At 34.0% G+C, this 15,829-nt stretch overlaps 2 protein-coding genes across 2 annotated transcripts in view; one reads left to right on the forward strand and one right to left on the reverse strand.

Annotated features, from left to right (window-relative positions):
* The window catches only part of LOC104727888 (plasma membrane-associated cation-binding protein 1), a 7,553-nt gene extending 5,336 nt beyond the window's left edge, over positions 1 to 2,217 (reverse strand). The window contains exons 1-5 of the mRNA XM_010446948.2: positions 2,114 to 2,217; positions 1,331 to 1,475; positions 898 to 987; positions 713 to 797; positions 3 to 259 (exon numbers count right to left, since the gene is read on the reverse strand). Coding sequence (XP_010445250.1) covers positions 3 to 259; positions 713 to 797; positions 898 to 987; positions 1,331 to 1,441 — 543 coding nt within the window. The 5' untranslated portion in view covers positions 1,442 to 1,475; positions 2,114 to 2,217. The remainder of the gene's footprint in view (positions 1 to 2; positions 260 to 712; positions 798 to 897; positions 988 to 1,330; positions 1,476 to 2,113) is intronic.
* LOC104727889 (cytochrome P450 71A27) lies at positions 14,542 to 15,185 on the forward strand. The gene is made up of 2 exons (XM_019231833.1): positions 14,542 to 14,769; positions 14,850 to 15,185. The coding sequence occupies exons 1-2, from the start codon at positions 14,542 to 14,544 to the stop codon at positions 15,183 to 15,185; spliced, it is 564 nt and encodes a 187-aa protein (XP_019087378.1).

Raw genomic sequence — 15,829 nt, forward strand, 5'->3', positions numbered from 1 at the left:
GTTGTAGCGGTCTCGTCTTTCTTAATCTCTTCAACAATATCCTTCTCTTTCTCACCACTTGTTTCTTCGGTTTTGACCGGTTCTTCAGTTTTGGCTGGCTCTTCGGTTTTGGTCGGTTCTTCGACCACAATTTCTCGTGTCTTCACCTCCTCAGGGAGGAACACGCATACCTTCTCGAATAAGAACGTGATCGGTCTTGCGACATAGTTAGCTCCATAGGTAGACGAAGCGTCTTTCACAGCCGTTGATCCGGGGAATTCTGAAATTACATGTCACATCATAAATCAAACATAAATATAAATAAAAGTAAATACACTATACTTTTATCTAATTAAACCATGCACGGACAAAAACTGATATATAATAATTTAAAGTTTACGAATTAGCCAATTTAGCATATGCATAGATAAATTCAAGACCACATACTGTAAGCAACTCTCGCCAGGATCGGGCATCACCACCATCACTATATATCACAATCCTTACGACTATATATATATAAAACTTTGACTCTACTATATGAAAGAAATAGTATATGATTTAACCTCGAGATATACATGCGTAGGAGAGAAATATAAGACATGATAAGAATCCAAAGTTTTTGCCAGCAAATATTTGATATATAAGACAAAAACCGATATATATATAAGACAAGCTTAAGCATATATATTGTCGTCGGGATATGTTAAAACAGAGACGTGATAAAGCGTACCAATTTTGACAAGCTCCTCGAGATACTTCACCACAGCCGCTGAGTTTTTCTTCAAACCAGCCTCCTTAGGGTCTCTCACCAAAGCCTGCCCGTTTTAATTTTATTTTTAGTTACAATTAGTATGATTTTGGATGGTAAGTTTAAAATTAGAGCATCAAAATTAAACAAAAAATGAAGATAGGGACCTTGACTTCGGCAGACGTGGCCTCATAGGTTTCCACGACCTTTGGTTGGAGTGCTGTCTTTTTCTCCTCAACTTCCTTGTTGATGGTTTCCTATTCTACGTATCATTTGATTATTCATCATACGTGCCCAAATTAGCAAACACACATAAAACCCAAGCTTTCAAAATAAATAATACTACTTATAATATTGATTGAGTGGATAATTATTGTACTCAAAGTGCTAAATTCCAATTGAATACGTGGTTATTGTTATATTTGTCTTCTCTTTTTTAGGAATCAAACAAAAATAATTTTTAAAAAATATTCTTACAGCAAATAATTAAACACCTACGCATATAGATGATATTTAATAATTTAGTGATCAAATAATTGCGTCTCATGGGACCTCTAGCTATATAATTTAACAGAATATTAAAAATCATTGTAGGAATACCTTAGACTCATCAAAGGTCTTGCAAGCTTCAGCAGCAGCAGCCTTCTTAGCGCTATTCTTCTCGAATAACTTCTTGAATTTTGGAACAACCTTAGAATTCCAGTATCCCATTTTCTAATTTAGTTGAGTTTAACCTTCTATTTACCTGTCAAAGAAAAATAATGAATGTTGCACAAGTGAGATATTTATGAAAAAATCAAACCTCTCTATCCATATATTAACACCCATGTTACTTATGTGTGCATAGTACATATCTACTGGTGAAAAAAACAAAAGTACATATTTAATGTTCTAGAAAACGACAAAAGCCAAAACAGCAAAAAAAATTATGCTTATAGTAATAGTATTCCTTCAATCAATATCTTAACTACTCCTAAAAGATATTGTTTATATGGGCAATAGTATTTTTATCCACACCAAAACTATAATACCTGGAGACTAGAATTGACTTTAGTGTTAAGTTAATTATCTTAATCGTTATCTTCTGAATCGAAACCTAAAGTTTCACTTTGAAAGATGAACTTCTCGTATATAAATATTTCAACGTAGATCACGATTGAGTACAGAACGTGATCTATGTTTATAACTACTACATACTCTGCATCTGTAAACTCACTAACTTTGTTTTCTCTATGGATGGTAATCACCGAACAACAACCCTAAACTCGTAATAATAAAACAGAGTTCATTATAAGAAGAATTTTTAAAGTCGTACCTATGATCGAAACGACGTATATATGAGTATAGAAACATATATTATATGAGTTTGATAAAGAGACTTACTTGAAACTGTTGGGAGATCTCTCTCCTCGTATTGATCTGTTCTTCTTCTTCTTCTTCTCTGAACACACGAAACTGATTAATTTGTCTCTCTGAATTTAAGAAACCTTTTTCGCGTCATATAGACAGGTTTCTTTTGAAATAACCCCTCGGGTTTCTCCTTAATTACGGTTTCTGCCATCCCTTGTTTCTCGTTTTACCCTTCTTGCCTCGTTGACGTCAAAACCGTTTCTGTTTTCGGTTAACACAATTTCACTCGATTTAACCAAATTAAACCGGAAAATACTTTTCATTATTACATCTTCAATCCATGGTTTGGTACTTTGGTTTGAGTGTAGAACCTAAAACCGGCAAATAAAGAGGTGTGTTAATACCTCCGGCTTTGGTATGATGATGATTTTGGATTCCGGTTCTCGTCGATTTACCGGAAAAGGATCGAAGACAGCGGTAAGAAATAGTAAAATTGGAAAACAGTAAAAAAATAGAAGAAGAAGAAGAAGTAAAAAAAAAAAAATGCCAGCTGGCAGTCACATCAATCACAGTTGGCAAAATATGGAATTAGGGCCCAGCACCAATAGGATTGTTAATTCAAGATGGTGATCTGTGTAGGTGTAACAAATACGCCTCTTATCTCATACTTCTACTGTATTATTCATATTTATATTACGTACATTGATTATTAACACATCAATTTATGTTATCTATCATGTTTATTTGTTTCACTCATCAGCTGTTAGACTTGTGGTATACGTCTTTTTTTCTCAGATAGGATTATGCCAAAGCGATGCCAATACGAAAAACCAAATTCACTATTTACTGTACAATGTATTTCGATTTATTTTAGGTTTTGCTTTCTTTCAAATTTAATTTTTTATGCATTCAGAATTATTGAGAGAAGCCACAGAGACAGTCTTTTTGAAGATCCAGATTATTAATTATTAAGAATTATATTTCGTCCTAAAACCATGTCTATGTACAATTTTTAATAGGATTTGTTGGGAAAATAGTACATTTTTAAAAATTAATTGAAATTATAGTACATTTACTCTTTATAATTGGATAAATAGATGAGTTTTATTATTTGTGTAATAGAAGAGATGTGAGATAGATAAGAAAGTGGGGTATGGTTTAGTAGTGTAAAATTACAAAAGGGTAGCTACATAAAAGACATTCGTACAACATATTTAGTGTACACATTTATTACACATATATAAATATTTTTATTTCATTCATATTGAATATATTATATATCAACTGTACGGATTAAAACATGTATATTAACATATATATATAAGTACACTAAATGAACTGTACGGGTTAAACTTGTGTATTATTATTCATTTGTACACTTGATATCTGTACATATTATAATGTGTACAGACACTTGTACACTTAATAAGGTGTACGGATATAAAACTTATAAAAAATATTTAACATTATCAAATATAATCATTACACAAAATGCATATCAAATTATAAAGAAAAAACATAGATTTTTTTGTATCTGTAAAAAAAATAAAATATATATATATATATATATATATTGAATAGTATTTTAGTTATTAGATTCAAGTGGTAATTTAATATATATTCAATGGCACATTTGTAAATAAAATGATTAGTAGAGGATTAAAAAATAATTCAAATAGTAGTAAATAGTGAAAATGTGTGTTTTGCCAATTTTAAATAGTGAATGTACTAATTCTCCAATTAAGTTTTAAAAATGTACTAAAACTCCAATTTTTTCTTTTTAATAATTGTTCTAGTTTGAAAGGGTTTCGGGTCTATTTTTCTAAAGTTGAAGTCTCTTTGACCAATCAAAAGATAAAATTTGAAAATATAATCCAGTCAATTTCCTAAAACCAATCCAGTTTCCGGTCTATTTTCCAAACTGAAATGTGGAAAACTCAAAACTTATATGATATAATTTTAAAATAAATTATAATCAAACATTGTTTTCTTATACTTGATATTATCATCTAAATAATAAGAAAAAAAAAGAAAAATAAGTTATTCAAAGGTTCATACTTTCTTCTTCTAATGAATGATAGTTTAGATTGTCAAAAAAAAAATGAATGATAGTAATCAACTTTTATGTTTAAACCAATTTTTGACTAAGAATAATTTAGTACCAAACTATTTGTTAACTCGAAATACTCATTAAAAAATATTTGAAAAATGTGCTCTGATAGTTTAAGAGTATATATTGGTGTTAGGAACCGAATGAACAAAAATAATTAAAATTACTGAAAAGTATAGGAAAGTATTTCACATGGCTTAGCTGTTTAAAAAAAAAATAATTAGGCTGTCTAGAAAACAAAAGCAAAAATTATAATATGAACTAAATGATTATAGATAATTAATGGGTAATTAATTATAGAACAAGACAGACATCCCACCCTCAATATCTTTCTAGCAAACAAGGAAATCTCCATCAAAAACATGGTTTACACTCCTAGCTCACTTCATTTTTTTTAAATAAGAGAACGAACCTCAATGGTTCACGATGATATATTATTTTTCAATGATTTTATAGTTCTATATACGCATCAGATAATTTATAATGAATATGTTTTTTAATCAGGATTTTTTTTTTAAATGCATATTTGCATATGTTTTGTAAGTAAGCGCTCTTTTAACTCGGTATATAATATATATTATATCTATTTTGACGGCTATATTTGTTTATCGTTTAAAAAATACAAGTAATTATAAGGTTTTTTCAATTTGGCAATATAATGGAGGCCATTTAGGCGAAGATGGCAGAATACATGCACATGGGTTGCCTTTACTATCTGTTGTCTTTGATGAACAAAACAATGGACAACCATCCCTTATATATGAAGATCCTATGATATATCATTCATTTCATCAGTTTTCACATATTCACACACATATATACACATTACACAACACATACATAAATACATATTACATATATATACACACACATGCATACACGATACACCCGCACATTACAGGTATATATATGTTCATTTATTTGTTCATCTACAATTGTTGATATAAATATTTACTCGAGTATAACAGTTTGACTAAAATTTTACGAAGCTTAACGGGATGTATGCGTATATTTCTTGGTTTTATAGAACATGTTACGTTGATATTTAAAAAGATTTTTTTTTTAAAAAATATTGACAAGTTTTATTGGGCCTTTTGACCGGAGCCCACTCTAGTCCATTTAATCCAAGATGAGTGATGCCAAAGAGAAGAGCTGAAGAGCTATATAGCATTGTCTCTACCCTCTAGCCTAGACCGCTAGACGCTCTCATATGAATCTTATAGTAAGCCCATGTTTGAAAGTAATTAGTAATAGTCTACGTATTTCCTTTCATAGTTAGTGATCATCTGTTTCATCAACAATAATTGTGGCAACTCTCAAATGAAATATATACTCTGCTTTGGCAATTTTCTTTTATTCGTTTCAAGTTATTTTCACCAAATTATTGGCATATATATGACTCTGAGGTACAAAGGTCTCGGCCTATAGTTTCTTGATTTGTAATCTCAAAGGGGGTATTTTAGTTCTCCAACCATGCTCTCCTCAACGACTTTGTGCCATTGTGTTGAACCACTTGTTCACCAGTTTTTGGCATGTACCACGAAAATTCATATCATTGTCATATATATCCGAACATTCATAAGCTTTTTCTTTAATTCAAGAGTGAATAGGATTTAATAATCTGCCTTATGCTATAGTAGACAATTTATTGTCCATTCCTAATAAGTGAACGTATTATACAAGGTAATTCCTAGTAGACTGTTACAACTCACTGCTAACACTAAAGCAGCGAAGACTATTGATATGCTCAAATTAAACCCTAGCTACTCTATCAAATTAAGAGATCACTGTAGTACTTAAGGGTCGAATTCCACAAGGACTCAAGATCAAACACAATAAATTATAGAGTTTTGCTATTACGCTAAACAGATTAAGTTAAATTAAAATTAAGAAAAACAATGCAAAATATTAAATAAAAGTGTTGTAAATTCAGAGGATCAAAAAGCTAGACCTATGGAATTTCTCAGGAAATTATGAATATTAAATCAATCAATAAATTAGGATTCAAGCAATTAAAAATCAGATCTAGAACTCTAAACTCTTTTGTAAAATAAATCAGTTCTCACTGCAAATATTATCTAAATTTAAAACCAGAAAATTCAAATCTCTTTGTAAAATTCTAGGTTAAAAATCAGCTTTAAAAACAGGTTTAGATTGTTCACAAAATCACTAAATCAAATCTCTTTGCAAGAAGTAATTTTGCTCATCAAAAGGTTTTATCAAGAAAATCAATTATATTATCATATCAATTTATTTTCCTAAGGTATTAATTCTAGGTGATCAATCAAGAATTAATATGAAGAACAACCTATGATTAAGATCTAGAAAGATAATGAATCCTAAATAAAGAGATCTAATAAATCATAAAATCCTTGTGAAAAATCCTGAACTTAACAAGCAAACTACTCAGACATGTTTAATGAAGAACAAGACATACTTCTGAATAATAAGCAATTGAAATTAAAAGAGTAAGAAGGGAGTTCAAGAATTCTTCTCTCAAAGGAGTTCTGATCTCTCTCCCAAAAGCTCTCAAAATCTCTCAAACAATAAAAGCTGCTAGAATAAAACTTAAGGGTTTCTAAAACTCAAAAATAATATATTTATATCCTAAAACACGTCAGAGATTTGTGTTGCAAATATGAAAAACTTAGGGGCAGATTTGTAAAACTTCCAAAACTTGGGTCTTCTTGCGGCTAACAAGGGTGTCGACCGACACCAAGGGTGGTGTCGATCGACACCATCTCTCTGAATCGATTCCAAGTTGATTTCTTCGGTTTAATGTTCCAAAAATGATCAAATTTGCTTCACTTTGCTCCATCCATGCCAAAATCCTAGAAAACCTGAAATGACTCTCAAAGAACCTAACAACACATCAAAAGACTCTAAAAGACTCCTTATATCATGGTTAAAAATCACAAAAACCATGATATATCAACTCCCCCAGACTTAGCCTTTGCTTGCCCTCAAGCAAAACATAAAATTAGACCTGTGAAAGAGGTTTGAAAATGCAGGAACTCATTTTCTTTTTAAAGTAATGCCACAATCATCCAAACCATAATTCGTATGCTTAGCAGATAAATCCAAATCGAACCACCATGTACTTCTCCGTTGACATTCATAGCATCCCAAATTCAACCAAAATTCCACTACTTCCTCCATTATGCCTTCATCGGTGGGTCTCATCAGTTTGATCAATGTCAAGAACCTTCTAGACTCATTCCCAAACTATACCATAACAAGCAAGATATAACTTTTACAACATGTTACTCTTTCTCTCCTCCAGACTTATTCTATTCTTATCTTCCCTTTGAGCTTTGCTTTGCTGTTTTTTTTTTATCTTTTTTTTTCCTCAAAGTTGTAGGCGAATAATGGGGTCATCGGTAATTTACCTACCCCTCGCTTCCAAACTTTGTGTGATCATTTGACTCAAGAGTAGAATAATGAGGTCACAGTTAATTTACCTACCTCTCTAAACTGATCAAAATCATTTCATCTTTTATTCACTCTTTTTTTTTAAAACAAAACTCTCATGATTTTTTACTTGAATAAGGGAGAGGAGTACCATTTTCTTTTGAAATCTTACTTGTCGGGTATGAACAAGGAGTCAAGCTCTATGAACATCAATCTCCTTGATGAGATAAAAAGAAAACTGCAGAAATTACCTTAGGCTTTTATGGATTCTGTTGGAAATTCGGATGTCTCTGGTTTACTAGTCAGCCATTGGATTTTTCATTAGTCGGATTTGTGGATTCAATCTGCAGCATTAATCAACCAAGGCAAAACACTAAAAATAAAATCATAGTTCCCAACAAAAATTTGACTCAATAGAACATTTTTTTTTCTGACTCACTCTTAAAAACAAAAACATAGTTAGTAACTGCCTCCCCCAGACTTAAACAACCCTGTCCACAATGTTATCAAGCCTAAGAGTGGCAAAAGAAAAATAAACAAAAATGAATGAGTATTGAAAGTATAAACCAAAATCGGATTAACTCATTTGTGATGGCGGTGTCGAGCGACACCAATAGTGGTGTCGCTCGACACCCTCTGCGTCGGCAGTGTGTTACGCCCAGAAATCCCATAGTTAGTTGCTGTTAATTTGTGTCCCTCTCAATCCTTGGATGTTAGCACTGCTAAGAATCACTCAAACACAAGATTAAACGCAACATGATAGATAGAGGTTCATAATTCAACACTAATTCAAACTGACTCAAAGCAAAAATAAAAATGACTCAAAGTGGAAAAGAAAAACCTAAGAGTAGGTTGCCTCCCACTAAGCGCTTGTTTTCAGTCATTAGCTTGACTGTGTTGAATCTCAGACGTCCGGTGGAGCAGAACGTGGCGTTGAATGCTGCCGAGAGGAATGTCTCATCATCCAAAGTGGTGTATAAGCTTTAGGTGCATGAGGTCTGACAAGAATGTGAGGAACAAGACCAGGGCGGGATTTAGGGATGGGTCTTCTTTTATGTCCTGCAAAATCATCAACAAAAGAAACAAGCGCTATACGATAATCTCGTGGCTTGGTTAACTGCAAAACAGTATTTGTATCTTTGAAGGTCTTATTGATGATAGGAGGGGGATTAGGTGCAGAAGATGTGTACCTTGGTTTTACCTGAGAACTCTGGAGTGTGGAGTGGGGAGGTTTTTGTTTGGGAACAATTTTCTGACTTGGAGCATCAGTTGTGGACAAGTTCAGTCTTGGTCATGGAGGGGTGTCGACCGACACTGATGGTGTGTCGATCGACACTGAGCCTGATGCTCGTGTATTTGCTTCTTTGCAGCTTATCTCAGCAATCTTCTCAGCAGAAAATGTCTGTCCATCAATGGTAGGAGCTCTCCTCAGCTTATGCATCTCAAAGTTCATACTTAAACCATCCACATTCAGTGTTATGTGTCCCTTTTGCACATCTATGATGGCACCAGCTATAGGCAAGAAAGATCTTCCTAAGATGAGAGGGTCTTTAGGCTCTTTATCATACTTCATCACCACAAAGTTAGTGGGAATCATGAAGTTTCCAACCTTAATTAGAATATCCTCTAAGACACCTTTAAGAATTCTCTGAGATCTATCAGCTAAGATAAGAGATAATCTAGTTGGCTTGAATTCTGTCATCCCAAGTTTCACAGCAATAGAATGTGGCATCAAGTTGATACTAGAGCCAAGATCATAAAGTGAGTGAGCAAACCTTCCTGTGGAGATCGAGCAATCTAACACAAAACTTCCAGGATCTGGTAACTTCTTTGCAATCCTACTCTGGATCATTGCACTCACTTTCTCAGAGACAACCACCTCTTGTTTCTTCTCTTTCTTCCTCTGTGGAAGCTGGTTCAGCAGAATCGCACTGACATCCTTAGTTAGCAAAACTCTTTCCTCAGGGCTCAAACCATTTGATACCATTATCTTCACATAGCGCTTAAGTGGTGGTGAAAGCTTTACTTCATCAATCAAAGGCATCTCAATCATCACCTTGTCCATCATTGCCTTGCATCTAGCATCTTCAGTCTCCTGCTTGGACCTTCTTGGCTTAGGAAAAGGGACCTTAGGCTTGTACACCCTCTCAACAGCGGTTGGAACCTGAGATTTTGTAACTTCCGCATCTGTCTGAGATGAGTGTCGACCGACACCCAGTTGGTGTCGATCGACACCATCATCTGGAGCCAACAGATTTGTCGATTTCTCTCCCTTTTCTGCAGAAACAATTTCACCATCATCTTCATCTCTCAGTGATATGGCATTGCAAGCATGCTTGGGGTTTAACTCAGTTCTTCCAGGAAGAAAACCCTCTTGTCGTTTGACAGACCCATCAGTTTGTGTGCAACTTGATTTTTTAGTTTCTTAACATGAACATTCAATGCATCAATCCTTCGGTAAGCTCTGTGTAGACATTGTCGTTTTTTCCATTGAATGTCACTGTCATATTCTCCTGTCCCTGAACAATCTGATCAAGCATGGCTTCCATTCTACTCTCCGAAGAAGTTTTAGGAGGTGGAGACTGATAGGATGAGTTCCCATAGGTTCTTGTATAGATGTTGTTCTGCTTCTGATAATCTGGGTTAGGAGTGTACCCTGAAGAGTTCCCACTGTAAGGCCTGTTGCCTTGCTGATTTCCAAACCGCTGACCTTGATTGCCATAGAAATAGTTCACATCCTCTTCCTCTTGGTTTCCTTGAGCAGGTTCTGGCTCATATGTCTCAACTTCAGCAGCAAAATGAACTGATTTCTTACCCACAAGGAGATTGTGCACTTAATCCAGCTTAGCATTAACAGAAGCTAGCTGGTTTGCATCAAATCCTCCATGCAATCTCTTCCTTTCAGCATATGCTCTCTTAGTGCTATTGCTGGAGGCAAGATTCTCAATCAAATTCTCAGCTTCTTCTGGATATCTCATCTTGAAATTTCCATAGCTTGCAGCATCCAAAGCTAACTGATACTCCCAATCAATTCCTCTGAAAAAGATACTCAACAATTGAACTCTTGAGAAACCATGGTGTGGACAGTCCCTTTGATAGGCTTTGAATCTCTCCCAAGCTGCCTTGAAAGCTTCATCAGGTCTTTGCTTGAAGGAGGACAGCTTGACTCTCAGCTCATCAGACATTGTATCATCATCAAAGTAATTAAGGAAAGCCACCTTAATTTGTTGCCAAGATGGCAGAGATCCAGCTGGCAACTGTTTTAGCCATTGAGATGCCTCTCCTGCAAGTGAGTATGGAAAGAGCTTGCAGTAGATGTAATCTTCAGTTACTCCATTAGCCTTGATACTGGTCACAAGATCCTAAAAGTGCTCAATGTGGTCCAAAGGCTTCTCATGGGGCAGGTTTGAGAAGGGTCTCTGCCCAACTAGCTGGAAGTATGCAGACTTCAGCTCAAAGTCATTCCTTTGGAATGTAGGAGGAACAATTGCAGATCGGTTTTGATAAACCAGATCAGCTCTGTTGAAGTCTGCAATGGTCCTGATCAAGTCTCGGTTCCGTTCCTGTCTTGGAACTGGGTTATCAGCGTGGTTGGCAGCTCCACGTCCGTCTGCTGGAAGGGGGTGTCGATCGACACCCAGTTGGCGTCGATCGACACCATCGTCTTGCTCATCGACGACAACAGCTTCAGCAATCACATTTCCTTCTGCATCAAGCTTTTGGCCCTGCTCATTGCGCAAGTGACCCTCTTGATCTCTCAAAGCACCGTTCTCATCACGAATCAAAATGATTGTGTTAACTATCTTCAATGATTTGGCTGCTTTTCGGTTTTCACGCTCAAGTTTTCTCAACTCTTGATTTGGAAGCTTCACAGTAGGACCAGTCTTGTTGCTCCTTGTGTTAGGATTATTAGGCATGTACATGAAACAACAAAGAAAAGAAAAATAAAAACGTGTAAGTAGAAAATAAAAAGAAAAATTTAGACAAAATTAAAAACTCAAATCTAATGGTAGATCAAAGAGTCCCCGACAACGACGCCAAAATTTGATATGCTCAAATTAAACCCTAGAGCTACTTTCTCAAATTAAGAGATCACTGTAGTACTTAGGGGTCGAATTCCACAAGGACTCAAGATCAAACACAATAAATTATAGAGTTTTGTTATTACGCTAAACATATTAAGTTGAATTAAAATTAAGAAAAGCAATGCAAAATATTAAATAAAAGTGTTGTAAATTCAAAGGATCAAAAAGCTAGGCTTAGGAAATTTCTCAGGAAATTATGAATATTAAATCAATCAATAAATTAGGATTCAATCAATTAAAAATCAGATCTAGAACTCTAAACTATTTTGTAAAATAAATCAGTTCTCACTGCAAATATTATCTAAATTTAAAACCAGAAAATCATAATCTCTTTGTAAAATTCTATGTTAAAAATCAACTTTAAAAACAGGTTTAGATTGTTCACAAAATCAAATCTCTTTGCAAGAAGTAATTTTGCTCATCAAAAGGTTTTATGAGGAAAATCAATTATATTCTCATATCAATTTATTTTCCTAAGGTATTAATTCTAGGTGATCAATCAAGAATTAATATGAAAAACAACCTATGATGAAGATCTAGAAAGATAATGAATCCTAAATAAAGAGATCTAATAAATCATAAAATCCGTGTGAAAAACCCTGAACCTAACAAGCAAACTACTCAGACATGTTTAATGAAGAACAAGACATAATTCTGAATAATAAGCAATTGAAATTAAAAGAGTAAGAAGAGAGTTCAAGAATTTTTCTCTCAAATGAGTTCTGATCTCTCTTCCAAAAGCTCTCAAAATCTCTCAAACAATAAAAGCTGCTAGAATAAAACTTAAGGGTTTCTAAAACTCAAAAACAATATATTTATATCCTAAAACACGCCAGGGACTTGTGTTGCATATATGGAAAATTTTGGGGCAGATTTGTAAAACTTCCAAAACTTGGGTCTTCTTGCGGCTAACAAGGGTGTCGACCGACACCAAGGGTGGTGTCGATCGACACTATATCTCTGAATCGATTCCAAATTGATTTCTTCGTTTCAATGTTCCAAAAATGATCCAATTTGCTTCAATTTGCCCAATCCATGCCAAAATCCTAGTAAATCTGGAAAGATTCTTAAAAAACCTAACAACACATCGAAAAATTGTAAAAGACTCCTTATATCATAGTTAAAAACCACAAAAACCATGATATATCAACTATCTTAATCAAAATGTTTGATAGCAAAGGGTAGAGCAAAAACTCTCGCAGAAACAGAACATTTTGAAACTCCAACAGTAAAGCATAACTCTTGATCAAAACATACGCTTACACAAAGAACATTCTCCCTCCCTCAGCTGTCGTCATCAAGCTCACCTGACTGTAACAATTAACTCTCTACACGCGTCAGGACTCATTAGCAATTGCGCAGCCCTGTATAACCATAATTCTGACTAATGTGCGTAGAGAACAACAAGTGCCATTTGCTTAACGTTTCGTTGTTTTGTATAATTATTATAGCTCTGTGACCAAAAAAAAAAAAAAGTATAATTATTATAGCTCTTTAATTGTTATAGTTGTAGCATGAAATTATACTTCGTCTCCAAACATTTTCAAACCTTTCATGAATTAAAAACTCATAAAACTCATTTCAATTAATTTCAACATTACCATCACAACAAAATGTTATCCAATTTGTCAGATTTCTTCATTTCTAATGCCAATCCACTTTGAGTCCACGACGACAACAACAACAAAAACTGCATTTTGATATATGTCATTGCCAGCTAATGCGATGAGAATAATACTTTTAAACAATTTTTTTTTTTTTGGGATACAATCTTTTTTTTTTGTTGGGACAATTTGGGATAAAATCTAAACGTGATTTTACTTCAAGTAGCGGGCTACTTTAAATGGAAGGTTTACGTGATAGTTTGACTCAGTATTTGACTATTTTTCTAGCCTTCTTTTGTCTGTTTATTTATTTTCTATTTTATTTAAACGTAGTTTTAGTTTTACTTTTTGCATCCAATATTTTTCTGTGCTAGAAATTGAAAAGAAAGAACCATATTTTTTTTTAATTAAAAAAGAAAAGGTTAATCGAGGGGTTATAGCAAGCCCGTTGGGAAAGACATGCATGTTGATTAAGGCAAAAAGATTAGGGCCACCAATTTTAAAGAAACGTTTTAGGTTATTTGTATAATTGTTAAATCTTAGGAAGAGTCACCATATCTATTGACTTTTTATTAAACAGTATTTATTAGAAAATATTTTATTTATAATTTTACATACTTGTAAAAATTAAAAACTATTCCCATTTATTCTTTATTATTGTAACTTTTTCTTGATTCAGGTTACCATCTTTTTGTTGCTGTGTTCTTAATGATTTCACCATTTTCATTGGACTAATTAACCATGAGTTTTTGGCCAAATCCTATAAATATAATACACTTCTATGATATAATAGAAGTGTATATATCTATGATACAATGAAGGATATGAATAACAAGTTAGATAGTTTTCTATACAGCATGGTGCAAGAACATTTCGATGCCGATCACGAAGAGCCATCAGATTTTGTTGACATGTTGCTATTGATTCAAAAGGATAAAACCAAACGGTTTCAGTTTGACAGAAGTGACTTAATACTCATGCTCAAGCCATCCCTTTTCGTTTTGCATATTTTCAAGAAAAATGAATTTGCAATACATAATATCATCTAAATAAGTTATTTATGTTTTGGTAAAACAAAAATTCTTCCCTTCTTCCTCATCATTACAATTTACAAATCTAATTTACGTAGAAAAAAGGTCGTCAATATAAAGGTTATAATTGACTCAATAGCGCTATATCAAATTTGTTATTCCTTTTCAGGATATGTTTTTTTCAGGAACAGCAACAAGTGCCTCACAATTAGAATGGACAATGACAGAGCTTTTGAGGCATCCAGAGTGTATGAAAAAACTACAAGATGAGATTAATTCAGTTTCGACGCATAATTCAAATGTAACGGAGAAAGAAGTTGAGAAAATGGACTATTTACACTGCGTGATCAAAGAGGGACTACGGTTTCATCCCTCTGGTCCCCTCTTGTCCAGACTATCAAGTGAAGATGTCCAGTTCAAAGGATATGACATTGCTGCAGGGACACAGGTAAATATATCTTTTTTAAACCCTATATATAAAAGACTAAACCTAGATGTAATTTATAAAATGCTTGACGTGAAACACAGGTAATAATCAATGCTTGGGCACTCCAACGGAACACTGCCATATGGGGACTTGATGCAGAAGAATATAGACCTGAAAGGCATTTTGGTTCAAATTTGGATTTTAACGGTACTGATTCCAAGTTCGTTCCATTTGGAGCGGGGAGAAGACTTTGCCCCGGAATTGGATTCTCTTTGGCCTTGTCCAAATTGACACTAGCCAACCTTGTGAAACGGTTCAACTGGAGACTCGAGGCCGGACCAGCAGGAGATGATAAGCCTGATCTAGCTGAAGCATCCGGCATTGATGTTTGCCGCAAGTTTCCTCTCATTGTCTATCCATCAATTATTCACGCATGATGAGAAGATACATTTAGCGTGATAAGTTCACTTGCTGAATGATGATTGTGCGTGCCCTTTGTTTTCATGTTCCTATTGTGCTTTTTACATGAATAAAACTATATATTTATTGCGTGCACTGTGGGCGGGTTTAAACATTTTTCTTTTTATAAACACAAAATAAAATATACAGTACTCGGTGATATAATATAACGTAGAAAATGTGTTTAGAAAATGTGAAAAAGTCTTTCAAAATAATTGGTCGCATGAAAAAGTCTTTCAAAATATTACACTTAAACAGCTTTGTTACTGTTTCTAGGGTCAGAATGTGTGAGTATCCAATGAATTTGACTAATTGCAAGAGTTCGGGATGAATTTGGAGTGTTTAGACAACAATTAAACCCGTTTTATCCCAAAACAGGCTTAAAAAGAGAAATAAGGCTAAAACCGAGAGAAAACATTGATTCGAAGCAGTAAATTGCTATGTTACTCTTTCTAGGGTCAAAATATGTAGCAATCCAATGCATTTGACTAATTATAAGAGTTCGGGTTGAATTTGGAGTGTTTAGACACCACTTTTACCCATTTTGTCCCGAAAAAGGCTAAAACCGAGAAAACATTGATTCAAAGCAGTAAACAGCTTTGTTACTGTTTCTAGGATCAGA

Source organism: Camelina sativa, chromosome 11 (assembly GCF_000633955.1).
Source record: "Camelina sativa cultivar DH55 chromosome 11, Cs, whole genome shotgun sequence".
Lineage (NCBI taxonomy): Eukaryota > Viridiplantae > Streptophyta > Magnoliopsida > Brassicales > Brassicaceae > Camelina > Camelina sativa.

Excerpts from the sequence above, each read along its gene's own strand:
- LOC104727889 (XM_019231833.1), top strand. The coding sequence starts at position 14,542 with ATGACAGAGCTTTTGAGGCATCCAGAGTGTATGAAAAAACTACAAGAT. Across the intron at positions 14,770-14,849 it reads ACATTGCTGCAGGGACACAG|GTAATAATCAATGCTTGGGC; the intron begins GTAAATATATCT and ends CGTGAAACACAG.